Genomic DNA, 26,500 nt, shown 5'->3' with positions numbered 1-26,500 from the left:
AGCGTGGACTTTTATTGTGGAAGAAAAACTGGAATGAGCGGGTTATTAAAAAGAACGTTTGAACAAAGTGGTGGGGCGAATGTGGGGGGCGAAGAGGGGGGTTGAAAAGGGGGGAAAGAGGAGTTTTATGTACTAATCCTGCGATGTGGTAGCTTTTCTCTCTTCCACAGGTGGTGATGGGGGGAGGAGGGGAGGTGGAGGAGATGGGGCGTTGGCCATTGGGGGCGGGGCCAAGGGAGAAGCGCGGGCTTGGTTCCCGCGCTATGATAATCATGGCGGGAATAGAGAAGCAGGAAGGAGGGGGCGTTGCACGGTTAAAGCCGAGGTCACGGGGGGAAGCCGAGGTCGGCCAGAGTTTGCTGACTTCTGGGAGCATCATGGGGGGAGTAATTACGCTAGCGGGGGATCTAGCGGGGGGGGTGGGAGGGGGGAATTACTGGGTTGCTGCTGCTGGGGAGAGGGGGGAGCTGGTATGGGAGGGGATGGGCGGGGGGGCACCGCCTGGGGGAGATACAGCTGCGTGGGAACCGGGTGAGGAGCTGGAAAAAGGGGATGGCTAATCGACAAGGGGGGGGGGCGGGGGGTAGGAAGCCCCCCAACCCGGCTGATCACGTGGAACGTGAGAGGGCTGAACGGGCCGATAAAGAGGGCACGGGTACTCGCACACCTTAAGAAACTTAAGGCAGATGTGGTTATGTTACAGGAAACGCACCTGAAACTGATAGACCAGGTTAGGCTACGCAAAGGATGGGTGGGGCAGGTGTTCCATTCGGGGCTAGATGCGAAAAACAGGGGGGTGGCTATATTAGTGGGGAAGCGGGTAATGTTCGAGGCAAAGACTATAGTGGCGGATAACGGGGGCAGATACGTGATGGTGAGTGGCAAACTACAGGGGGAGACGGTGGTTTTGGTAAACGTATATGCCCCGAACTGGGATGATGCCAATTTTATGAGGCGGATGCTAGGACGCATTCCGGACCTAGAGATGGGAAAGCTGATAATGGGGGGAGATTTTAATACGGTCCAGGGCTGGACAGGTCGAAGTCCAGGACTGGAAGGAGGCCGGCAGCAGCCAAGGTACTTAAAGATTTTATGGAGCAGATGGGAGGTGTAGACCCGTGGAGATTTAGCAGACCTAGGAGTAAGGAGTTCTCGTTTTTCTCCTATGTCCATAAAGTCTACTCGCGAATAGACTTTTTTGTGCTGGGAAGGGCGTTGATCCCGAAGGTGAGGGGAACGGAGTATACAGCTATAGCCATTTCGGATCACGCTCCACACTGGGTGGACTTGGAGATAGGGGAGGAAACAGGAGGGCGCCCACCCTGGAGAATGGACATGGGACTAATGGCAGATGAGGGGGTGTGTCTAAGGGTGAGGGGGTGCATTGAAAAGTACTTGGAACTCAATGATAATGGGGAGGTCCAGGTGGGAGTGGTCTGGGAGGCGCTGAAGGCGGTGGTTAGAGGGGAGCTGATATCAATAAGGGCACATAAAGGGAAGCAGGAGAGTAAGGAACGGGAGCGGTTGCTGCAAGAACTTTTGAGGGTGGACAGACAATATGCGGACGCACCGGAGGAGGGACTGTACAGGGAAAGGCAAAGGCTACATGTAGAATTTGACTTGCTGACTACGGGCACTGCAGAGGCACAATGGAGGAAGGCACAGGGTGTACAGTACGAATATGGGGAGAAGGCGAGCAGGTTGCTGGCACACTAATTGAGGAAAAGGGGAGCAGCGAGGGAAATAGGGGGAGTGAGGGATGAGGAAGGAGAGATGGAGCGGGGAGCGGAGAGAGTGAATGGAGTGTTCAAGACATTTTATAAAAAATTATATGAAGCTCAACCCCCGGATGGGAGGGAGAGAATGATGGGCTTCTTGGATCGGCTGGAATTTCCCAAGGTGGAAGAGCAGGAAAGGGTGGGACTGGGAGCACAGATCGAGGTAGAAGAAGTGGTGAAAGGAATTAGGAGCATGCAGGCGGGAAAGGCCCCGGGACCGGATGGATTCCCAGTCGAATTCTATAGAAAATATGTGGACTTGCTCGACCCGGTATTGACGAGGACCTCCAATGAGGCAAAGGAAAGGGGACAACTGCCCCCGACTATGTCTGAAGCAACGATATCGCTTCTCTTAAAGAAGGAAAAGGACCCGCTACAATGCGGGTCCTATAGACCTATTTCCCTCCTAAATGTAGATGCCAAGATCCTGGCCAAGGTAATGGCAATGAGAATAGAGGAATGTGTCCCGGGGGTGGTCCACGAGGACCAAACTGGGTTTGTGAAGGGGAGACAGCTGAACACGAATATACGGAGGCTGTTAGGGGTAATGATGATGGCCCCACCAGAGGGGGAAACGGAGATAGTAGTGGCGATGGATGCCGAGAAAGCATTTGATAATGTGGAGTGGGATTATTTGTGGGAGGTGTTGAGGAGATTTGGTTTTGGAGAGGGGTATGTTAGATGGGTGCAGCTGTTGTATAGGGCCCCGATGGCGAGCGTGGTCACGAATGGACGGGGATCTGCATATTTTCGGCTCCAGAGAGGGACAAGGCAGGGATGCCCTCTGTCCCCATTATTGTTTGCACTGGCGATTGAGCCCCTGGCGATAGCGTTGAGGGGTTCCAAGAAGTGGAGGGGAGTACTTAGAGGAGGAGAAGAACACCGGGTATCTTTGTATGCGGACGATTTGCTACTATACGTGGCAGACCCGGCGGAGGGGATGCCAGAAATAATGCGGATACTTGGGGAGTTTGGGGATTTTTCAGGGTATAAATTGAACGTGGGGAAAAGTGAGTTGTTTGTGGTGCATCCAGGGGAGCAGAGTAGAGAAATAGAGGACCTACCGTTGAGAAAGGTAACAAGGGACTTTCGTTACCTGGGGATCCAGATAGCCAAGAATTGGGGCACATTGCATAGGTTAAATTTAACGCAGTTGGTGGAACAAATGGAGGAGGATTTCAAGAGATGGGATATGGTATCCCTGTCACTGGCAGGGAGGGTGCAGGCGGTTAAGATGGTGGTCCTCCCGAGATTCCTCTTTGTGTTTCAGTGCCTCCCGGTGGTGATCACGAAGGCTTTTTTTAAAAGGATTGAAAAGAGCATCATGGGTTTTGTGTGGGCCGGGAAGACCCCGAGAGTGAGGAAGGGATTCTTACAGCGTAGCAGGGATAGGGGGGGGGGGCTGGCACTACCGAGCCTAAGTGAGTATTATTGGGCCGCTAATATTTCAATGATGAGTAAGTGGATGGGAGAGGAGGAGGGAGCGGCGTGGAAGAGATTAGAGAGGGCGTCCTGTAGGGGGACTAGCCTACAGGCTATGGTGACAGCCCCATTGCCGTTCTCACCGAGGAACTACACCACAAGCCCGGTGGTGGTGGCTACACTGAAGATTTGGGGACAGTGGAGACGGCATAGGGGAAAGACTGGAGCCTTGGGGGGGGTCCCCGATAAGAAACAACCATAGGTTTGCCCCGGGGGGAATGGATGGGGGATATGGAATGTGGCAAAGAGCAGGAATAACGCAACTGAAAGATCTGTTTGTGGATGGGAAGTTCGCGAGTCTGGGAGCGCTGACCGAGAAATATGGGTTGCCCCAAGGGAATGCATTCAGGTATATGCAACTGAGGGCTTTTGCGAGGCAACAGGTGAGGGAATTCCCGCAGCTCCCGACACAAGAGGTGCAGGACAGAGTGATCTCAAAGACATGGGTGGGGGATGGTAAGGTGTCAGATATATACAGGGAAATGAGGGACGAAGGGGAGACTATGGTAGATGAACTAAAAGGGAAATGGGAAGAAGAGCTGGGGGAGGAGATCGAGGAGGGGCTGTGGGCAGATGCCCTAAGCAGGGTAAACTCGTCGTCCTCGTGTGCCAGGCTAAGCCTGATTCAGTTTAAGGTATTACACAGGGCGCATATGACTGGAGCACGGCTCAGTAAATTTTTTGGGTGGAGGATAGGTGTGCGAGGTGCTCGAGAAGCCCAGCGAATCATACCCATATGTTTTGGTCATGCCCGGCACTACAGGGGTTTTGGATGGGGGTGACAAAGGTGCTTTCAAAAGTAGTGGAGGTCCGGGTCGAACCAAGCTGGGGGTTGGCTATATTTGGGGTTGCACAAGAGCCGGGAGTGCAGGAGGCGAGAGAGGCCGATGTTTTGGCCTTTGCGTCCCTAGTAGCCCGGTGCAGGATATTGTTAATGTGGAAAGAAGCCAAGCCCCCGGGGGTGGAGACCTGGATAAATGACATGGCAGGGTTTATAAAGCTAGAGCGGATTAAGTTCGTTCTAAGGGGGTCGGCTCAAGGGTTCACCAGGCGGTGGCAACCGTTCGTCGAATACCTCGCAGAAAGATAGATGGAATGGAAAAAAGAAGGCAGCAGCAGCAGCCCAGGATCGGGGGGGGGGGGGGGGGGGGGGGGGGGAGGAGGAACCAGAAGGACTCTCAGGGTTGTTAATATATACTGTATAATATGCATAGGTCGTTGCGACAGATAATTATATATTGGACTGTTAAATTATATTTTTGGAGAGTGTTACTTGTGATAAGGCAGTTGCCAATTAGGGTTAGTTTTCATTTTTGTTATTTATTATTTATTCATTTTTTGTTTATAAAATAGGTCATTGTTATTTGTGTTGTTATAATATTGTGTAAAGGATGCACAATGTGCTGTGTTGGTTGACCAAAAATTTTCAATAAAATTTTATTAAAAAAAAAATAAAACAAATTGCAATGTTTAGTTTGGTGACACAAGCTAAAAATGAAATCTCAATTAAATCAGATGGTGCAACAACTTGGCACATAAACGGCTGACCTACAAGTGTTCTGCTGGCTTCCCTACAATTATGAAAGATTAACTGCACCCTGCTTTTTAGATAAGTGCAGTCGGTAACTTTTGTGTTTTCCTTGTTGACCATGGTGTATTCTCTCTTGCAGACGATCGACCAATTAGAGACAGCGAGCGCAAAGCAGCACTGATGCACTTCAGCACAGATCAGGCATATGAGTTCCATGATTATCCTGCTCAGCAAGTGGAAAATGAAAGGTGAGAGCAAAATAATGCCACAAACTAAATAATTCTATTTTTAGGCATGTTAAAACATATAATTTTTATATATTAGTAGATTTCCCATTATATTGCTTCCAGTAAATTGGAGGTGTTAAATGAACAGGAGTGTAATGCTAAGTAATATTGCTTGGAGCACTGACTTCTCAAAACAGCTCTCAAAATTTACTGGGAATACCGACTGCGTCTGTCAGTAGAAAGTTGGGCACTTGAAACAGCATTTCAATGGAAGAAGGTTCTATGGAAGAGCCAAAACTGGAGGAGGCAGGTCTTGGGATCTAGGATGACTGGTTAGAGGAATCTTGTGTGTAGTGGGATGGAGGTATTCAGGATGTAGGAGTATTTGTGCTATTTTGGTATCAAAAAGTACTGGGAATAGGGTGTGGGGTTTCAGAACTCTCAAAGGATCACTTAGTATTTGGAAGCCAGGAATGGTTTCCGATGACACTGAGGGAGGGCCGTTTGAGCATAGGCCAGTATAGTCTAATAGGCTTAATGGTTTCTGAGATCAGGCAATATTGGAAGGAGGAGGATCTAATAGTCCTCTGTAGAAGTGATCCAGGATCTTAGGACCCGAAAGGCCATTGGTCCTTGTGAAACATTGATCTTCAAAAAGAGTCATCCCATCGCATATCAACCAGTTAGTCGTGTCCAGAGTCACTTATGGACGTCCAGATCTGGTTAAAATTAATGGATGAAAAATAATTTAATTTCCTCAAGTGTCCTTCCAATGTGTGCCAGAGACACAGGAGAAATGGAAAGTTCAGTACTCATTAATAATAATACTAATCTTTATTGTCACAAGTAGGCTTACATTAACACTGCAATGAAGTTACAGTGAAAAGCCCCGAGTCGCCACCTTTCAGCGCCTGTTTGGGTACACAGAGGAGAGAATTCAGAATGTCCAAATTACCTAACAGCACGTCTTTCGGGACTTGTGGGAGGAAACCAGAGCACCCGGAGGAAACCCACGCAGACACGGGGAGAACGTGCAGACTCCGCACAAACAGTGACCCAAGCTGGGAATTGAACCTGGGACCCTGGAGCTGTGAAGCAACAGTGCTGACCACTGTGCTACTGTGCTGCCCTAACTGAGATTGCCAGTTGCACAGTACTAAATAAACAAATCCCCCCCCCCCCCCCCCCCCCCAGCAGAAGCGGATTGCCACGCTCGTCAAATTTTGTTGATAATCCTTGCAAAGCACTTTGGGATGGTTTAATATGTTAAAAGTGTTATATGTAATGCAGAACAATGCCAGCAGCGCGGGTTCGATTCCCGTACCGACCTCCCCGAGCAGGCGCCGGAATGTAGCGACTAGGGGCATTTCACAGTAAATTCATTGAAGCCTACTTGTGACAATAAGCAATTATTATTATTAAATGGAAGTAATTATACATTTAACAGGCTGTGCTGATTTCAAGCGGAGCTTTAGGAGTTCATACCTGGTTTAGATTGTACGGTGTGAGCATGTGTGGGGTGTTTAATTTGCCAGGATGCCTTCAGCATTACTGACAGCGGCACAAAAAGCTTTTCTTCAGTTTCTGGCAGCTTCTTATTGGTTTCTTCAAAATTATTTGAAGAAAAGCTAGAGGACAAATTAGAAGACGAAGGTTTATTGTGTGAGCTGAAAATGGCTCACAGCGTCCTGATTACACACCTCCTGCCAGCTTTTCTGTGTTTTACAAGCTTGAGGAAGCATATGAGCTGAGGAAGCATCTTCGTCGCACTGATATTAAGTTCAAAGTAAAAGGTCTCTGCTTTATCATGCCACATTATATTGACAGAACATGTAAATATTGCAATTATTAACACCAGTGAGTAAGGGGTAATTTGGCCTCTTTTTGAAAATTGCATTTTGAACGCAAACAAAACCTGCTTGAGGAAAGGGCGGGTAAGAAAAGATGGGAGAGGAAGGAAGAGGGTTGAAAATGAGGTGTCTAGCCTTTTGTCACTTGCCATTGTGGGAAATGAGTGGGAGGTGGGTCGAAGGTAAGGGGAGGAGAGAATAAAGGGTTTAAGTTATTTTGAACCCGGAGGAGATAGGGCTATTTGGTGTGAGGGGGCAGAATTATTTGAAAGATGAAAAGAAAGTGGTCCTTATGGGCTATGGAAGAAAGGGTTTTGATTGAGAGAATGCGCAAGGAGTAGCTGAGGATTACATTTAATGCTGCAAGCCACTCCCTTCCCAAAATACAGCTGTAGTTGGCTCCTTAACCAAGCCTGCAACTTCACGTTCAAAAGGAAAATAGAAAAAGATAAATGGAAATGTTTAGCTTCGGGAGAGACAGGCAGAAGACAAGATGTTAATGCCCCAATATGCAATCTGTAACTATTAGCAACCAATAATATGCTGATATTCAACCTGTAACTACAGCGAGAGTTCCACCACAAACTACAGCAGATCCCTCAGTCAATTTCAATTTTAATAGGCTGATCTCTGTCCCAGCCGCCTTGAATTTTATCTAAAGTGGGAGCCGCATTCAAAGATGTTGGCAGCGGGGTGGGGTAGCGCGGGCCGGGAAATACCTTGACTTGTCGGACCTGCCTCAATAAAAAGAAATGTACCCCCATATGCACAATTTTCACTCGGGGAGGGTGGTGATAGGGGAGGAGAGGGTGCAGGATGGAGTTGGCCCCACCAACCATGGAAGCAGAGCATAGAAACATAGAAGATGGGAGCAGGGAGGGGCCATTCGGCCCTTCTGGCCTGTTCTGCCATTCAGCATGATCATGGCTGATCATCCAGCTCAATAGCCTAATCCCGCTTTCTTCCCATAACCCTTGATCCCATTCGCCTCAAGTGCTATATCTAGCTGCCTCTTGAATGTATTCAATGTCTTAGCCTCAACTACTATCGGGAACTGACTCCCTGCATTCACCATATCTAGTCCTGTTAAATTTTCTAAGTCTGTCTGAGACCCTCATTCGTCTGAACTCCAACGAAAACAATCCTAACCTAGTCAATCTCTCCTCATGCATCAGTCCCGCCATCCGTGGAACCAGCCTGGTAAACCTTCGCTGCACACCTTCGAGAGCAAAAACATCCTTTCTCAGAAAAGTAGACCGAAACTGCAACCAATATTCTAGGTGTGACCCCACCAAGGCCCTGTATAATTGCAACAACACATCTTTGCTCCTGTACTTGAAACGTTTTGCAATGAAAGCCAACATACCATTAGCCTTCTTTACCACCTGCTGCACCTGCATGCTTATCTTCGGCGACTGATGCACAAGGACTCCCAGGTCCCGCTGCACACTCCCCTCTCCCAATTTACAGCCATCAGGTAGTAATCTGTCTTTTTGTTTTTGCTTCCAAAGTGAATAACGTCACATTTAACTAAATTATGCAGCATCTGCCATTGATTTGCCCACTCACCTATCCTGCCCAGATCATGCTGAAGGATCTCTGAATCCTCGCCACAGTTCACCCTCCCACCCAACTTGATATCTGCAAACTTTGAGATGTTACATTTTGTTCCCTTTTCCAAATCATTAATATATATTGTGAATAGCTGGGGTCCCAGCACCATCCCTGTGGCACCCCACTAGTTACTACCTGCCAATCTGAAAAGGGCCATTAATTCCAACTCTTTGTTTCCTTGGATTGGCAATGCTAAATTGCCCCTTAATTGGAAAAAATGAATTGGGTACTCTAAATTTTTTTTTGAAGAAAAAAAAGAATCTCTTAGTGTCAGTCTTTATGTTCCCTGCAAGCTTACTTTCATACTGTATTTTCCCCTTCTTAATCAATCCCTTGGTCCTTTTAGCCTGCCACGGGCAAATGGGTGCCAGAGCGAGCTGGTTAGATGTCCCGCTGTGCTTCTCTGGGCTTTTGTCAGAAGCTGCTAAGCCCTGTAATCCTCAACCACCCTCATACCTACCATACCACGTTCATAGCCACTCACCCAATATCCATCATGAGCAGACCTTGGGAACCATGTGGAGATGAAAAAAAAAAATCTTCTAACAATCTAATAAGCTCTCGCTCACTAACACTTGAGCGTGAAAATAAACTCTTATTCATAAAATCCATTCAATACGTTTAAATCTCCTCAAATGGTTAATCTTTTATAAAAACAATCAATCAAGATGTGAACTCAGAACCTTCTGCTGAGGCAATTGTAACTTTTGAAAGTCAGCCAAGCATTCCTAAGGACATACTCACCCTTGGGGAAATGTCAATTGAAACTGCAGGATCAGATGATAATGTTTTTCTAACTGCATTAGAGATTGCGCGTTAATCAAATTAATCCATTAGAGGATTTTTAAAAATAGAGTTTAAAGAACAGGTGTTATGATGGAGTTTTTGTTTGGATATTAGTGAGAAACATTTGCGGAAAAGGTGAGAACTTAAACCTCTCTTTCATTAAACAAACCTAAAACTATTAAAATAGAAGAAAGATAATGAAATACTATAAAAAACAATCTTCTACTTCATCAAATTAACAGTAAACTCGTAGTCCCTCAAAGACTGAAAACCCAAAACCCCTCTTGTTTCCTAAACAACACCCATACCTATTGGTCGAATCTAGCCAGTGGCTACCACACCGTGCAGCTTAGATGACCTGAACTTGGGAATGGTCTTTGGTTCAGCAAGGAAAAACAATCCTTTTGAGGATCTTAAAAGGCGGAGCAGTGTGTTGATAGAGATAATATAGGTGCCAAACAATGATGCAAATGGTTCATTCAGATTTGAATCATCTGTGACTTTCTTTGTTTGCATTTTATGTTATTTTAAAATTTTCTTTCTTATTTAGAGGCAATTTAGCATAGCCAATTCACCTACCCTGCCCATTTTGGTTTTGGGTTGTGGGGGTGAGACCCACACAGACACAGGGAGAATGTGCAAACACCACATTTACAGTGACCCGGGGCCAGGATCGAACCCGGTTCCTCGCCACCGTGCCCTTCTGTGACTTTCTTTTATTTTTTAACTTCAGAATAGAAAAATATTAATTGACGATTATGGGACGCCTCTTTGTGCAGAGAATGGTTTATTGATCCTGGCCAGCAAGCAAGAAATGTCTCCATGTATTCTGGCTGCCCTCTTGTATTTTGTGAAGTGACCGTTCCTCACATGTATGAGTTGGAGACTATTTGGGCACGAAGGGCATCAGAGCTGTACAACACCCTGTCTTTAATTGATATTGCCACGTCCTCGATTGTTAGCAAGAGGTTACTGGATTAGAAATCAAGAGTGAGACCTCTGGCTTTTTACCCCTTTCTCAGGCAGTGATGCTGATTTCGATTTTATTGTCCAGACTGATATCATTATGGCCCATTATGGACTCGGGATCCAAGAAAGAATCTTGTCTTACTGATACTGACTTCTACACAGCAGTGCCTTTTTTCAAGAAGCCCTAAGACAAGAGTTTAATTCTGCTCCTTTTTGAGGTCAAAATAAAAACAAAAGTCAAGTGAGTGACATCAGTCCTGGAAGCATAATTTTGCACTATTACATGTGCTGTTAGCATCAACCTGTCAAGGGCATTTCAGCTTCATAAATGTGCGTCCTGCATTTCCTGCAGCAACCGCCCTTGTGGGCTTGCCTGAGTGAGTTTGCTAGCTTACGCAGCGTGGACCTGCATTTGCTAAACTGGTTTAAAAATGCTTGGACATTTTTCATACAGGTCCCTTATAGCCCGCAGAATAGGGTGACTTTTAAATCTGTCATGCTGGTTGGTTTAGAAATCGCGGCCAAAGGGTGAAAGGATGTTCTGCTACTGAATTGATCTAGTCAAGTCATAGATTGAAGGTTTTAAGTATAGATATTTAATGTAAACATTTGTCCATTTGGGCTACGATTTACGCAGCAGAAGCAACCAAGACCCACGTGCGGCGTCAAATGTTAGAGATGTTGTGGCAGATGAGAACAGAGTTCAGGGAAAAGGGAGAAGGAGGCGCAGTGAGAGAGCGAGAGCTGAGAAGGTAGAAGGTCAGATGAGGAGGCGGCCAGGAGCAGGAGATCAAGCTCGGTAAGAGGGGACAGCTTTGTATTAAATGAGTGACGAGTAGGGAAAAGTGAAATTAACATGAAAGAGGGACAAGTCAGGGGGTGGATTCAGCGGGGTGCTCAGGAATGCAGCATTTCTACACCTCACTAACATTGACATTCACGCCACAGTGGTGAAGATTTGGCTCGAAAACACTGGGACACCCAGTGACCAAGAATAAATGCAAGTCTTTTTAGATTCTAAACAAAATTCCGAGCATCAGACGATGTATAAAACGGCTCAATCTCTGACTTAAGATCATCGGAGAGTAAGTGCATTTTGTGATCTCCAAATTTTTCAGACACATAGCTGTAAATTTGGATAGAGTAACATGTATTGGAAGGAAAAGTTTCAAATATGCTAAAGAAAATGATATTCATCCTATTGGTTAATAAATATGCTTGCACAAGCAGAGCCATATCTTTAAAAAAATGAAAGCAATTAGTAATTGCTGATATTAAAACTTGTATAGTAATTTTCGCAGGGCCTATTAATTATTGATTTATTTATATAGCTCTTTGCTGCAAACCTCCTGAGCGCAGGTTCACAATACAGTTTAACACAAAATTTCCCAATGGATAAATGATTATATGGTGTTTGTGAAGTTAATGATCATTTTATGAACTTTACTCTTTAGCGCTTGGTATAGCTGTATTGATCGCATTTAAAAGTGACTAAATTTCTAACTGGTTCCAAATTAATAAAATTGATTGCTTCACACACACAAAATCTCCTGCCAAACCCATGAGGGCAGTGCCCATTTTGCCAAGTTTACCTTTAACGACACTGCTAAAACGGCAAGGTATACGTTTGATAAAATTTTTAACATCGAGAAGTGTAAAGTAATAATAATAATAATAATATGCATTTTAGTCAGGAGAATGAAGGGACCAATGTGAACAAAATCTTCAAGGGCATACTGGAACAACGAGATATGCACAAATCTTTGAAGGTGACGGGGCAAGTTGGGAAGGCTGCTTTTTAAAAAAAGCAAAGGGGATTATTGGCTTTATAAAACGAGGAAGCGAGTATAAAAGCACAAAATTAATACTAAATGTTAATAAAACCCATGTCAGATCACAGCTGAAGTATTGTGTTCAATTCAGGACACCACACTTCAAGAATGGCGTAAAGGCCTTGGAGAAGGTGCATAAGAGATTGACTAGAATGGCATCAGGGATGATCGACTTCAATTAGGCTGGGCCTATTAGTGCCACAACATCAGGCAGCACTTCTTGCACATACACACATTCAGCATCAGTGTAAGACTGTTTTAAAGTAGGAGATACTTTTTGTGCAGCTCTGCTTTCTGTTGCTGTATTATACATTCTTTTTTGCAAGCTGTTGTCCTATGTAACTATCTCGTTTACATCATCAACGTCCATTAATGTAAAAGAAAATTATAACCACTTGGAGAGCAGCACGGGTTTTGTGGAGAAGGCAGGAGAATGGGGATGAGATACATATCAACCATGATTGAATAGCGGAGCAGACACGATGGGCCGAAAGACATTGGGCTGGATTCTCTGTTTTTGGGACTATGTCCCCACGCCGTTGTAAAGACTGTGGACTTTCACGCCAGAAAAACTGTTGTGACAGGGCCACATATTCCTAGCCCTGCAGGGGGCTAGCAGGGTCCCAGCGTAAATCTAGCAGCTTTTGCTGCGGATCCGGGCCCCCGCATTTCCGGTGCGCGGCCGCCTCCAGCGGTTGCGCCATGCTCCATGGAGGACTCAGACTGCGGAGCTAGACAGTAAAAATAGAGCCCCCCCCCGATCGGCCTCACGCCCAACCCTGACCGCCCGCCCAAACATTTCCCGGCCGTGAATAAGGATTCTCCACCCCAGCTCCGATGTCGGGGTGTGGAGAATTCAGACCCTTATTCTATATTCTATATTAACAATAAATATTTTTGCCCCAGCGACCAAGTAGTTTGAGCGAGAGCCAGTCTTGGAAACCAAAACTATATGTTCTTATGTGGAGTTCCTCCATTGGTAAAAAAAGATCAATAAATAAAATATTTTAATTAAATTGTTTAAGAAAACAAATTGTCACTCATTGTCCCTGGGATTAAGAATCCCGTTATCTACCAACTGACGTGAAAGGGCCACATATTCCTAGCCCTGCAGGGGGCTAGCAGGGACCCGAGTTGTCTAAGAACTGCCTGCCCAAAGTCCTTTCAACTTGTTCAATTGTTCTGCGATTCTGCACATGGGCCAGTGGCTGCAGTGCAGGCAGAGTTCACAAATGCAATTGTTCCTGACGCCTTTCTGGTCGATGGCAGGAGCTACAGTGATTCAGTTATATGGAGGGACTGGAAAAGCTGGGTTCTTCCCCTCAGAGCATTATGAGCCGGTTTAGCTTAGTTGGCTGGACGGCTGGTTTGTGATGTAGAGTGACAACAACAGCACCGGTTCAATTCCCCGGGGGTAAGGGTGGGTGGGAATGGATGGGGGTTGGTGCCAGTGGGTGGCGGTAACTCAACTTGGTTGTCCTGAGGAGGTCGTGCAGCTTCTTTCTGCCCTGCTGGCTGGTCCTAGCGGTGGGGCCCATGGTGCTCACGGACTCTGCCACATGTGCTCAGGGCCAGTTGGCTTCCACAGGTGGCAGCCTTCTTCCCACCCCAGGAAACATGGCGTCCCGCCTCCCCTCCATGGCATCGAGTAGCGTCTTCAGCTTGGCATCCACAAACTTCGGTGCCGCTGTTCGGGGTGGCATCTTCTTGGATGAGATGAAAGTGTGTGGGGAGTAGAGTGCCTATATGCCGCTGCAGCTTGTCAGGCTCTCGAGTGCCAATCCCGACCCCGGTGAATCACATGCCATGTTCATTGGAATTGCACTAGCTCCACGTGGCGCCTGTGCTAGCCCAATAGAATGCCCTGAATCGCTCTGAAACAAACTCACTAGATTCTGCCCCAGCGTCAGCATTTACTCTCTGAAACGGAGAATCCAGCCCATTTATTTTTTAATAGTGGATTCTGCTAGTTTAGATTCCTGTGTCTTGATGCCTCGGGGCTGTGATTAATGCTTTGTTCTGTTGAACATGTTTCTATCATGCATTTATGTTGTGATATTTTTTTTGTGGTGATGTGATTTAGAATATTTTTCCCTGTTCATTTCCTGAAGCTAATGAATAAGGGGTGTGGTTTTTCAGACACTAATGGCCCTGTATCATTTTTCTCAAAGTGTCATTTTTGCATGTTTACTTGTTTAATCTTGGATTGCGTCAAGGTATTGAGCTGCCCAGAGCCCATATTTGATCCCGATTATCTCTTCACATGAAGTCCCCTACATGTATGCTCTGCTGCAAGTATCATGATAGTGAGCCAGAGTTGTCAACTAGCACGGATTATCCGTTATTTACACAGATGTACGCTTTCTCTCATTACAATACGGAAAAACCGCCCCCGGAAATACGTTATCTGGTTTCCTTGGAGACAGGGCCCCGCGCTTGCCCCCCCCCCCCCCCCCCCGCCACTCACACTAACAGCGCATGCATGTCACATGTGCTGTTAGTGTGCGGGGAGGAGAGGGGGCAGGGGCCTCTGCGCAGTGCCCTGTCGCCAAGGAAACCAATACGCACCTCGATGCCTCATGTGCAAGACCGCGCAAAGGTCAGCATCACCTGACACTGTCAAATGATCCTGACCTTCGCACGATCTCTGAGGCGTCGACGGGCCAGAAATTTATTGGGAGTAAAAAATCACATCGATGTTTCGTGTTAAGCAGACTCAACACTAGCTCTGCCACTGATCTAGGTAGAGCACTGCTATGTATTTAAAGAAAAGAAAGTGCTGGAAATACTCCGGTCAGGAAGCATCAATGGGGAGAAAGCAGTGTTGACATTTCAGAATTGTTGAAAGGTCACTGATCTGAAATTTTAACTCTACTTCCCTCTTTCTACACTGATGGAGTGCGACTGATAATGCATTGCACATTAAGTTTCAGCAGGATTCTGTTCATAAATCTTTGTTTTCCTTGTGGAAACTGCGCTTTTAGCTGTGAGCATGAAACAAAAATGCTGAAGCAGTAAACCTGAATCATCATGCATCTATTTAACCATACCTTCTGCTTTCTACTTTTTGTAGCCATTCTTTTCTTTGTACTCTTTTACCTTTACGATCATAAACCCTAATTTGAACATCAAATCTGTAGTGCTATTTCATTAAAATATTTTTGCATTGGATTTGCATTTTCCATTTGTGTTTTAGATTTGTGCAATAAAGGTGTGAAGCTATACTTCAGATTGGTGGGCATTTTATTTTTTTTAAATGAAAATCTGGATTTTGCTGCCAAAATACTGATTTCTAGTATCTGGAATACTGATTTCTGTTGGGAAAGGTTGGCAGCTCTGACGAATGTGGAGCCAAGCTGATATTTCCCTTTCTCAGCCCTGGAATGTCGATGGGACATGGGCTTCACTGGAATGAACATAGAACTTACAGTGCAGAAGGAGGCCATTCGGCCCATCGAGTCTGCACCGACCCACTTAAGCCCTCACTTCCACCCTATCCCCGTAACCCAATAACCCCATCTAACTTTTTTTGGTCACTAAGGGCAATTTATCATGGCCAATCCACCTAGCCTGCACATCTTTGGACTGTGGGAGGAAAACGGAGCACCCGGAGGAAACCCACGCACACACTGGAAGAACGTGCAGACTCCGTGCAGAATGGCCAGAATTTATTGCCTATCCTTAATTGCCCTTGAACTGAGCAGCTTGCCATTGCAGAGGGCAGCTAAGAGACCACCACATTGCTGAGGGCCTGGAGTCACATGGAAGCCAGACCAAGGAGGATGGTGGATTTCCTTCCCTAAAGGGACATTAGTAAACCAGATGGGGTTTTATGACCATCGATAATAGCTGCCATGGTTTCTCCAACTAGTTTCCAGATTTTATTAATTAATTTACATTCCACCAGCTCCCATAATGGGATTTGAACCTGCATCCCCAGAGCATTAGCCTGGGCCTCTGGAATCCTAGTCCAATGGCATTATCAGTACATCAATATTTCCCCATTAAACAACATCAATAAGAACACACTTGTTGAAAACAATTCAACACAGGCAAAGAATTGAACCTGAGACTTCTCTAGTCTGCATAATTCATCTCCACGCTAGAATGAGCTGACTGAATATTATTTCACCTGAAGTGTCAATATTGTATTTTGTTTCATACTCTTCTGTGACATTTGCCACGTCAAATTGCGGCATGAATATAAACAAAAGATTAACAAATTATAGCATGTAAATACAAAGTTATCCTTGCTGTTACTGTGCTATAAATATCTAGTTCATGATTCATAGCAATATTTTAGGGGTAATTTTTAGTTGAGGGATGATAAAAGTTTAATGGTAGAAAATGGGATAAGTGCAACGAAAGCAGCTTGAACATTATTACGCTTAAAAGGTTGGGGTCATGTTGACCTAAGGGGTTAACAGCTAGAAAGGGAAGATCATAAATTAGCATAGGGGCTGGGTTCTCCGATTCTGCCGCTAAGTGCCGATGCCGGCATGGGAACTGACGTTTTATGACGCCAAAGTCGGCAGCCAACCCTCACCAATTCCGGGACCAGTGAGGGGCTAGCAGCGGCGCTGGGTAAAACTCCCGGCTCCCACACCAAAAACGGCCGGAGAATGGCCAGGTTTGTGGCTGTGCATGCGCATGGCGATGACCTGCAGCGGTCGCGCCGTACTACATGGCGCCGGCCGTGCGCGGACCCAACCTGCAAAATACGGCCCCACATGACAACTCCTGGCCACCCCACACCAGTCCCCCCAGCCCTCGCAGAAGCCCCCCTGACCAGCAGTATGGCTCCCGGCCGACTGTGGCAGCGCTGGAAACAATCCGTGGCTGCCACGCCTGGTTCCCGACGGCTCAGACCACATGCCAACCGCGTGGTCGGGAACTTGGCCCATAGGGGGCAGAGCAGTTGGGGAGAGCCTTCCGATGACGCGCCAACGCCGTTCCAATGGCACGCAATGCGATGACGCTGGTTTCAAGGGGCAGAGACTCGAAATGCAGCCCAGAGAGGGGTGTTTTGGGCGTTAGATCTACAATTCATTTAGAAGCATTCAGTGAGCTCTGGAAAGCTATGTCATCATGTAGATGGGTGGAGCTTAAGAAGATTCTTGGGTATCAATTTATTTGTGTGTTTCCTGGGGGTGTGACTGCTTGGCAGTAGAGGAAAAGACAAAAATGGTGGTGTGTTAGCAGGCCCCACGCAGCAAAAGTGTTGCTGTAGCTGGCTCTGTGTGTTTGGGCTCAGGAGCTGTCCTGGGGAGCGGAGAAGGTGGCAGAGATCACTGGCTCCATGCTGGAAAGGTTTAAGGCCTAGAAGAGGCCCTGGAAATCATTTATAGCTTGGTGTAGTTGGGGGGATCGGAGTTTGGCAAAATCCAGGGGCGATACCAACCCAGTGAAGCTAGCTGACTACTAAAGAGCAGAAATTGCACCAGTGAGTAGAGGCTGGAGTGTAGACTTAGGAATCCAGGTGGATGGAGTCTCAGGAGAAAAAAACTCCAGGAGGTGTAATGTCATTGAGGCAGTCTGAGTTGGAGCATCTTTGAAGGAGAGAATTCATAGGCTTGATCTTCAAAAGTAAATGTTTGGAGTCCCTCATGAGGGAACCAGAGTTTTACCATAGAATTTACAGTGCAGAAGGCGGCCATTCGGCCCATCGAATCTGCACCGGCTCTTGGAAAGAGCACCCTATCCCCTTAACCCAGTAACCCCACCCAACACTAAGGGCAATTTTGGACACTAAGGGCAATTTATCATGGCCAATCCACCTAACCTGCACATCTTTGGACTGTGGGAGGAAACCGGAGCACCCGGAGGAAACCCACGCACGTACTGGGAGGACTAGTCGACCCACGGTGTTTACTGACGTCTGGATGGGTTGCTATGAAATCTTGTGATCCTATATTGAAAATGTTGTCAAGTAATTTTGGTCATTGAAGGCAATCCTGAATTTCTCTTGACGAGCCAGTGACACTCACATCCCCATAACAAATGAAAAAACATGATGTGCCACAATGTCAGAGCAGCCATTTGAATGTGGATGGAGGTCAAATTTTGGACCTTCTGACACACAAGGCCTAATGGTGCACCAGACATATGTTTACCCGCATAATTTGAGAGGCCCTAATCACTTTACACCCAAACTCCCTCATTTTTGTTTCAATGGAGGAAAGTTACTAAAGATGTCAACGTCATTGTGTTTCTATCATATTAGTTATATTAAAATACCATACAAAATATACTTCTTCGTTAGCTACGTTCTATGTTACTCATTTCTTTTGAGCTGTAGGCCGAGACATCCAAGGGCAGAATTTGTAAACTCATTGACAAAGAAATGCTCAGAACTTGATGAAGATGATGAAGCTGTTTTGAACCTCATTGCAAAGTGTGGCTGGGATTTGAACAAACCCCCTGGTGTCACGGGTTCGGCCAAAAGTGTTCCCGAGGCCAAGCTGCATAACTTGCAAGGTAAGCATGTTGTCAAATTTATTCTCATTGTGATACAAAAAATACCTTTCAGAATTTTTGTTTGAGATATAGCTTGATACCTTCCTTAGTTCTGTAACACAGAACGGATAAAAACTAATTTGATTCATTGAAATCAAATGTGATGGTAAATCAGTCATTTGTGGCTAGTCAATTGATTGACGAGAGCAAAACAATATAAATGAGTAGATTCTTCCAGAATTGAGAAATCTGTGCTGCTGTAAATGTTCTGCAAATAAGAAGCATTGGTCTTGTCCATTATTTATATCCAGAAGAAATGAGAGAAGGAGAAGGGAGAAAAAGGAAAGATATGTTGTTAGATGGGATGAAGTATGGTGGGAGAAAGCTGGTGTGATATAAACGCTAACAGAGACCTGTTGGGCCAAATGGCCTATTTCGGTGCTGTAAAAGTCGATGAACTGGAATTGTTTCTCTGATGAGCATGTGATGAAATGCACCTCAGAAAATACTTTCATTTTGAAGAAACTTTTGTTTCATTGGAAACTCCAGTCGTGGATGCATTTGAGTATGCATGTTTCTGAAGTGGGTTTGGGAGATGCCCCACATTGGGCAAATAGGTCATTTTTCAAATGAAGAAGGGAGGGACCAATGTTTGTTTTTGCTGGGCACCAACGCTGCAAAGGAGAAGAGGCCTGGGAGGCCTAGCCCTCCCGAACTTGCAATACTACCACTGGGCAGCCACGGCCGAGAGAGGGGATGGGTAAAGGAATCAAACATGGAATGGGTGAGGATGGAGGGGACCTCCTGCAGGGGAACAACCCTCCGAGCCCTCGCCATGACCTCGCTCCCATCCCCGCCCCGCCGGCAAAACACTCAATCAGCCCAGTGGTAGTAGCAACATTAAGGACCTGGAACCAGATGAAACAACACTTCGGTTTAACCAAAATGGCCCCCATCTGCAGCAACCACAGGTTTCCACCAGCCATGCTAGATACCACCTTAAGAGGTGTAAACAGGATGGGGAGACATGGCGGTTAGGGACTTCTACACAGGGGACAGACTTGCGACCTTCTAGGAGCTGACGGAGAGACTGGAACTCTTGAACGGACAGGAACTCCGTCATTTACAAATCAAAAACTTTCTCTGCAAGAAATCGATGAGGTTCCGAAGGCCCCGAGATACAATGTTGGAGGAGCTACTGGACATGGACAGTATGGAAAAAGGGAACTGCGGGGACACATATGGACGACTTTTAGAAAGGACACGCTCCCCACTGGACAGAACAAGGGAGAAATGGGAGGAAGAATTAGGGACGGAAGCAGGGTGGGGACTCTGGAGCGAAGCACTGAACAGGGCCACCTTCACTTCCTGCAGCTTAAAGTGGTGCACATGGTACACCTGATGAAATCCCATGTGAGCAGGTTCTTCCCGGAGGTGGAGGACAAATGTGAATGGAGCCAAGGAGGCCTGGCCATCCACGGCCGCATGTTCTGGGCCTGCCCCAGACATATCGGGTTTTGGACTTCTTTGGGGTGATGTCCAAGTTTGTGGAGGCGAGGGTGGAGTCGTGCCCGAGAGTGTCATCTTCGGGGTATCAGACCAGACAGAACCTCATATGGGGAAGAGGGCCTGACACCCTTGCCTTTACTTCCCTAATCGCCCGCTGGAGAATCTTACTCGGCTGGTGATCAGCACCACCCAAAAGCTGCAGACTGGCTGTTCGACCTATCGGAATGTTTCCATCTGGAGAAGATTAAATACATCATCTGAGGGTCGCACGATGGCTTCCACAAAGCTTGGGGCCAGTCATCAGCCTGTTCCAGGACCTGTTCGAAGCCAACAACTGATAGAAGGGTTGTGAGGAGAGGGGGGATGCACGGGAACCACTAGGGCCACACGAAGCAGACAGGACTGGGGTAGGGGGGGCAACAGGGGAGAGACCCAAGAAAACCCAAAGCGGAACCCAGGGAGAGACCGTCACAGGGATCAGAGAGCCCCGCAGAAGAATAAAACGGCAAAACAAACCACCGATGGTGAACGGAAAGGCCGAGGATAAGACCTGGAGACAGCAGGAAGAGGAGGAGGAAGAGATTCTCTAATAATGGGGCTATGTCCCCACGCCCGCGAAAAAATGCCGGCGAATCACTCTGGACTCTCCTGAAGAAAGTCCGGAGCAATTCACTTACCTGGAGGGGGCTAGCAAGGCCTGTGTTGACCGCCGCGCGCGACATGCCGGACCCACACCGCAGATCGGCACCAAGAAGATAGGCCCCCCCCCCCCCCCCCGAGATTGCGCATGCCCGCAAATCAGTGGCCCCTGATTGGTAGCCTGGCCATCCTGGAGCCTGCCCCCCTCCGCGTGAAGGATACGCCCCCACCAGGGCGGTCGTGGACACTCAGTGAATCGCTGTGGGGGCCTCTTTCAATGGCCCCCGACCGGCGCCGCATCGACATACGTACACAATTGGCGGCGATTCTCCTGGGACCGGAGAATCGCGGGAGCGGCGTCGGACCCGATCTTGGGTTTGACACCTATTTTCTGCCCCCGTGCCGATCGCGATTTCGGCTCTGAGAATGCCACCCCTGCAGTACCATCTCTAGATTTGCCCCACTGACCGAACAACTTCAGAGCGAGAAACTGCCAGAGAGTGGCAGACCCAGCGGGTTAAAACAGCATGGAAAGGGAGAGCAGCTTCAGAACAAGAAACAACGCAGAGGGAGGTGGATCCAGTGAGTTAAATCAGCGGGTAGGGGAGCAGCTTCAGAGGGAGAAACATCGGGGAGAGAGGCGGGGTGTGGGGAGGAACTAACCATAAACAGAGTGGAGAAAACAGAGTGACATCACTCTGGGTGGCAGGGTAGCACAGTGGTTAGCACTGCTGCCTCACAGCGCCAGAGACCCAGGTTCTCCCACTTTCTCCCTGTGTCTGCGTGGGTTTCCAACGGGTTGTCCGGTTCCTTCCTACAGTCGAAAGATGTGCAGGTTAGGTGGATTGGACATGCTATATTGCCCCATAGTGACCAAAGATGTACAGGTTAGGTGTGGTTGCGGGGCTCAGCCTTTCAGAGGGTCGTTGCCGACATGATGGGCTGAATGGACTCCTCCACTGTAGGAATTTTGTGATGTTATGATCACATGAATACCGCAAGTATATTGGCTGATTAGTAACTGATTATTTGGATAACTTATTCTATGTTGCTTTCAGATTAAAGGTAAAAAGGAGAAATATTTTACAGATTTAAAAAAAACTAAGGCCAGTCAGAACTTAAAATTTTTTAAAAAGTAATTAAATGAAATGGGGATGCAGGGCTGTACATTCATGATGTGGAAACTGGTGATCCCCATTGTGGTTCCTAGCGAGCACATCTGTAGTATGTGTCGGGTACGCGAGTAATTCCGGCTCGGAGTTGATGAGCTGGAGTCTGAGCTTCGGATGCTGCGACACATCAGGAAGGGGGAGAGTTACCTGGACTCTGTGTTTCAGGAGACAGTCACACCCTTAGATTAACTATCTTAATTCACCTAGTGGTCAGGGACAAGAAAGTGTGACTATGAGTGAGTCGGGAAGAGGGATCCAGGAAGTAGGGTTGCAGGAGCCTCAGCCCTTGTCCAACAGGTTTGAGATTCTTGCTCCTTGTGTGGACGAGAGCGGGACTCTAGGGAGGATGAGCAAACTGACCACAGCACCATGGTACAGGGAGCTAATCAACTGGGGGGTTAGAAAAGAGAAATGTAGTCGAAATGCGGGATAGTATAGTTGATGTAGTTAGGGGCATGAATAATGTTTTCTGTCACCAGGATCGAGGTGCCGAAGTTTGTGTTGCTTACCTTGTGCCAGGGTTTGGGATATCTCATCTGGGCTGTAGAGGAACTTGTAGGAGGGACAAGATCCAGTTATCATGGTCTACGTAGGTACCAACGATATAGGTAGGGCAAGCATCGAGGTTCTGCTGAGAGAATATGAGCAACTGGGGGCTAAATTAAAAAGCTGAACCAAAAAGATAATAGTCTCCGGATTATTACATGAGCCTCAAGCTAATTGGCACAGGGTCAATAAGATTAAAGAGGAAAGTGAATGACTCAAAGACAGGTGTGGGGGAAATGTGTTCAAATTCGTGGGACATGGGGGACAGTACTGGGGAAGGATGGAGCTGTTCCGATGTTCTGAATCATGCTGGGACCAGAATCCTGGTGAATCGTATAACTAGGACTGTAGATCGGGCATTAAACTAAATAGTCGGGGTGGATGGGTTTAGTTGCATGGAAAATCAAAGTTAAAGGAGACGGTAGGATTGCAGATTAATAACGAGGCTGATTGTTACCATAAAATAAAAGGAAGGGACTGAACGTGTACCAAGGAATCAGTCAAGAGTAGGGAAATTTGATAATAGAACAAACTTAAATGCTTTGTGTTTGAAACCACAAAGCATTTGGAATAAAATCAATGGGTTAACAGCACAGATAAAGACGAAGGGGGATGATTTGGTGGCGATTACTGAGACACAGCTACATGAAGACAATGGGTGCGGTCTTCCGGCCACGCTATGCCTGAAAAGCAGCACGCCGTGGTGCAACGTGGCCAGTAAATGACGGGAGACCCCGCTCTCAGGATCTACCTGGCTCGATACACCTTGCAACGTGATCTTGCCAGATGCCGTGATGTGAAGCCTGTCCATTGTGGGTGGGATTATATTTTGGCAAATTTGCATTTTAGAGAGAGAGAGCTAGTCTCACTCTAATATGCAGTTCCCTGAGTTAACCAAGGATCTATCCCCTTCGCCTTGGAGGCCTCGGACGAGCACCAATCAGTGCTGGTCTCCACAAACGGGAACCGGATGGAACGGCACTCATGGGGGTTTCCCAGGGGATCGGAAGCCCCCAGATGCTTGCCCTCTGAGCAGGGTGGCACCCTGGCACTGCTGATGCCATCCTGGCAGTGCTACTTGGATGCCAACCTGGCAATGCCAAGTTGCCCAGGTAGCACTGCCAGCTGGCAGGGGCACTGCCAGGTTGTCGCTCTACTGGAATTGCTTGGCTAGGGGTATGGCAAATTCTGGAGCACAAATCTTTGGTACCATTGCCAGGGTCCATAGCCTTTGCAGTATCCAGTGCCGTCAGATGTTCCTTGATACAGCATCGAGTGAATCAAATTGGCTGAAGTCTGATATTTGTGATGCTGGGTACGGACAAGGCCGAGCTGGATCATCCACTGGGCACTTCTGGCTGAAGATTGTTGCAAGTGCCTTATCTTTTGCACTGATGTGCACCATCATTTTAGGATAGGGATATTTGTGGAATCTCCTCCTCCAGTGATTGTTTAATTGTCTATCACTATTCACAACTGGATGTGGCAGGACTGCAGAGCTTAGACCTGATCCGTTGATTGTGGAATTGCTTAGCTCTGTCTATTATTTGTTGCAAATGCTGTTTGGCACGCAAGTGGTACTGTGTTGTAGCTTCAGCAGGTCGACACCTCATTTTTAGGTATGCCTGGTGTTGCTCCTGACATGCCGTCCTGCACTCTTCATTGAACCAGGGTTTATCCCCAACTTGGTGGTAATGATTGAGTGGGGGATGTGCGAGACCATGAGGATACATATTGTGGTTGAGTACAATTCTACTGCTGCTGATGGCTCACGGCGCTTCATGGCTGCTCAGACTTGAGTTTCTCCAATATTTCCATTTAGCATGATGGTAGTGCCATGGAACACAATGGAGGGTATCATCAATGTGAAGATGGGCCATCATGTCCACAAGAACTGTACAGTGGTCACTCCTACTAATAGTCATGGACAGATGCATCTGCGGCAGGCAGCTGGTTGAGAATGAGGTCAGGTATATTTTTCCTTGTTGGTTCTCTTACCGCATGCCGCAAACCCAGTCTAGCAGCAGTCCTTACAGTGCTTGGTCTGTATTGGTACTAGTTAGCCATTCTTGGCGATGGATGTTGAAGTCCCCCATCCAGAGTACATTCTCCATCCTTGCCAACCTCATTGCTTCCTCAAAATAGTGTTCAACATGGAGGAGTACTGAATCATCAGCTGAGTGGGGAGGGACAGTACGTGGTAATCAGGAGGTTTCCTTGTCCATGTTTAACCTGATGCCATGAGACTTCATGGGATCCGGAATCGATGTTGAGGATTCCCAGGGCAACACCCTCCCAGCTGTATATCACTGTGCCGCCACGTTTGCATTTTGTGCAATAATTCCAACTATTGTGTTTAATGGATGGCTGCCAGCTGTGGCTTCAGCAGTCTTCGGGATGAATAAGGACTGGAATTTTCCCACCGCTTTTGGATTCTTTCGGGAAATATGAACTAAAATGCACATTGCAGCTCGAAGGTCCAAAGTTCACAACAAAACAAATCTAATGTTTCATCAAAAAAATCTTAATGCTCATCAGAGTGCTAACCTTAAAAGGGCATTTAATTGTACATCGGTTACTTAAATTACATTAATTTTTAATTTTGGGACTGTTCTTTTGTATTGATGTAGCTTCTATATTGGGCCGACTCTTCTGAGGAATGGCAGTCACTCAAATTGTCACGCTGCTCCTCTGTATTTACACAGCACTGGAGGGCCCTCATTTCTTACCTCGACTTCCAAACTGGGGAACTCAACCAACACATTGTACATCTCTGCCGTCTTAGCTTTAGCTGGCACCTCTACCTTTAATTCACTTTCCAATTCAACTTGTCTTTTCGAAGCCCATGAAAAATAAACCAAAGACAAGTCCTCCAACTGAAGAAAGGCTCCAGCAGCTTCCAGAGCCATCCTGTTGCTCGATTACAAATCTGGTGCCTCTTTAATATATCCTCTACCCCAAATCTTCACTGTCTACTGTTCCAGAGATCCCTGAACGATGCCCCCAAATTATGTCATGACACCCAGGGCTAGTGTGCGGTAAATTCCAGCCCCACTTGAGCCAGAATAGCTACACAAGTGAAATTAGATGTTACTTTAAAATACCCGAGGTCCTTGACTGAGTCCAATAAACTGCAGACACCGGCTTTGTAACTTGAACACAATTAACCTTTTATTATAAGGGTGGCTCAGTGGTTAGCACTGCTTCCTCACAGTGCTGAGGACCCGGGTTCGATCCTGGCCCCGGGTCACTGTACGGAGTTTGCACATTTCCCCATGTTTACGTGGCTAGGTGGATTGGCCATGCTAAATTGCCCCTTAATTTGAAAAAAAATCATAATTGGGTACTCTAAATTTATTTAAAAAAAACCTTTATCATGTACAGTGTAATAAACTGACAGAAAATGTAACTCGCTGTCTAATACCCCTTTTCCAACCCCACACCCTCTAACTAATTTCTGTCTGTCTCTCTCACTACTATTTATCTATATATACACGCGCGCGCGCACACACACACACACACACACACACACACACACACACACACACGGGCACACGCAAGCACAAACAACACAGATTGAGAAGTTTAAAAAAAAGTATTCATAAAACAAAAGGATAAAGAATCTTTGCAAAAGGAGTCCATTTGGCCCATCGGGTCTGCACCAACCCTCTGAAAGACCACCCTACCTAGGCCCCATCCCTGTAACCCCACTCAACCCACACATCTTTTGATACTCTGGAGAAATTTATCATGGCCAATCCACCTAACCTGCACATCTTTGGACTGTGGGAGGAAGCCAGAGCACCCGGAGGAAACCCACACAGCCACAGGGAGAAAGTGCTAATCCACACCGTCTCCCAAGGCTGGAATTGAACCCAGGTCCCTGCCACGGCAGACAGCAGTGCTAACCATTGTGCTATCATGCTGCCCCTTCTAGGCTTGGGATAGTTTTTTCTTGAAAGGTGTCCACTTATTCTGTAGATTCAAGATCATTTCAAGTTTACAGCAAAGGATGTGCCAAACACTTCTGGTTTTAGAACAATAAATCTTAAGCAAGAGAGAGAGAGAGACTGTCCCGTTCCCTTCCAAGGTCTAAACACTTCTGCCAA

The 26,500-nt window shown here is 46.8% G+C and overlaps 1 protein-coding gene across 1 annotated transcript in view; it reads left to right on the top strand.

Annotated features, from left to right (window-relative positions):
• cep72 (centrosomal protein 72) overlaps window positions 1–26,500 on the top strand; it is a 215,751-nt gene that overhangs the window by 55,991 nt on the left and 133,260 nt on the right. Inside the window, exons 5-6 of the mRNA XM_072509868.1 lie at window positions 4,931–5,039; window positions 18,368–18,546. Of these exons, the coding sequence (XP_072365969.1) occupies window positions 4,931–5,039; window positions 18,368–18,546 (288 nt within the window). The remainder of the gene's footprint in view (window positions 1–4,930; window positions 5,040–18,367; window positions 18,547–26,500) is intronic.

This window comes from Scyliorhinus torazame, chromosome 6 (assembly GCF_047496885.1).
Source record: "Scyliorhinus torazame isolate Kashiwa2021f chromosome 6, sScyTor2.1, whole genome shotgun sequence".
Lineage (NCBI taxonomy): Eukaryota > Metazoa > Chordata > Chondrichthyes > Carcharhiniformes > Scyliorhinidae > Scyliorhinus > Scyliorhinus torazame.
The sequence above is the reverse complement of the archived record's forward strand: the minus strand, read 5'-3'. Positions and strand labels throughout refer to the sequence as shown.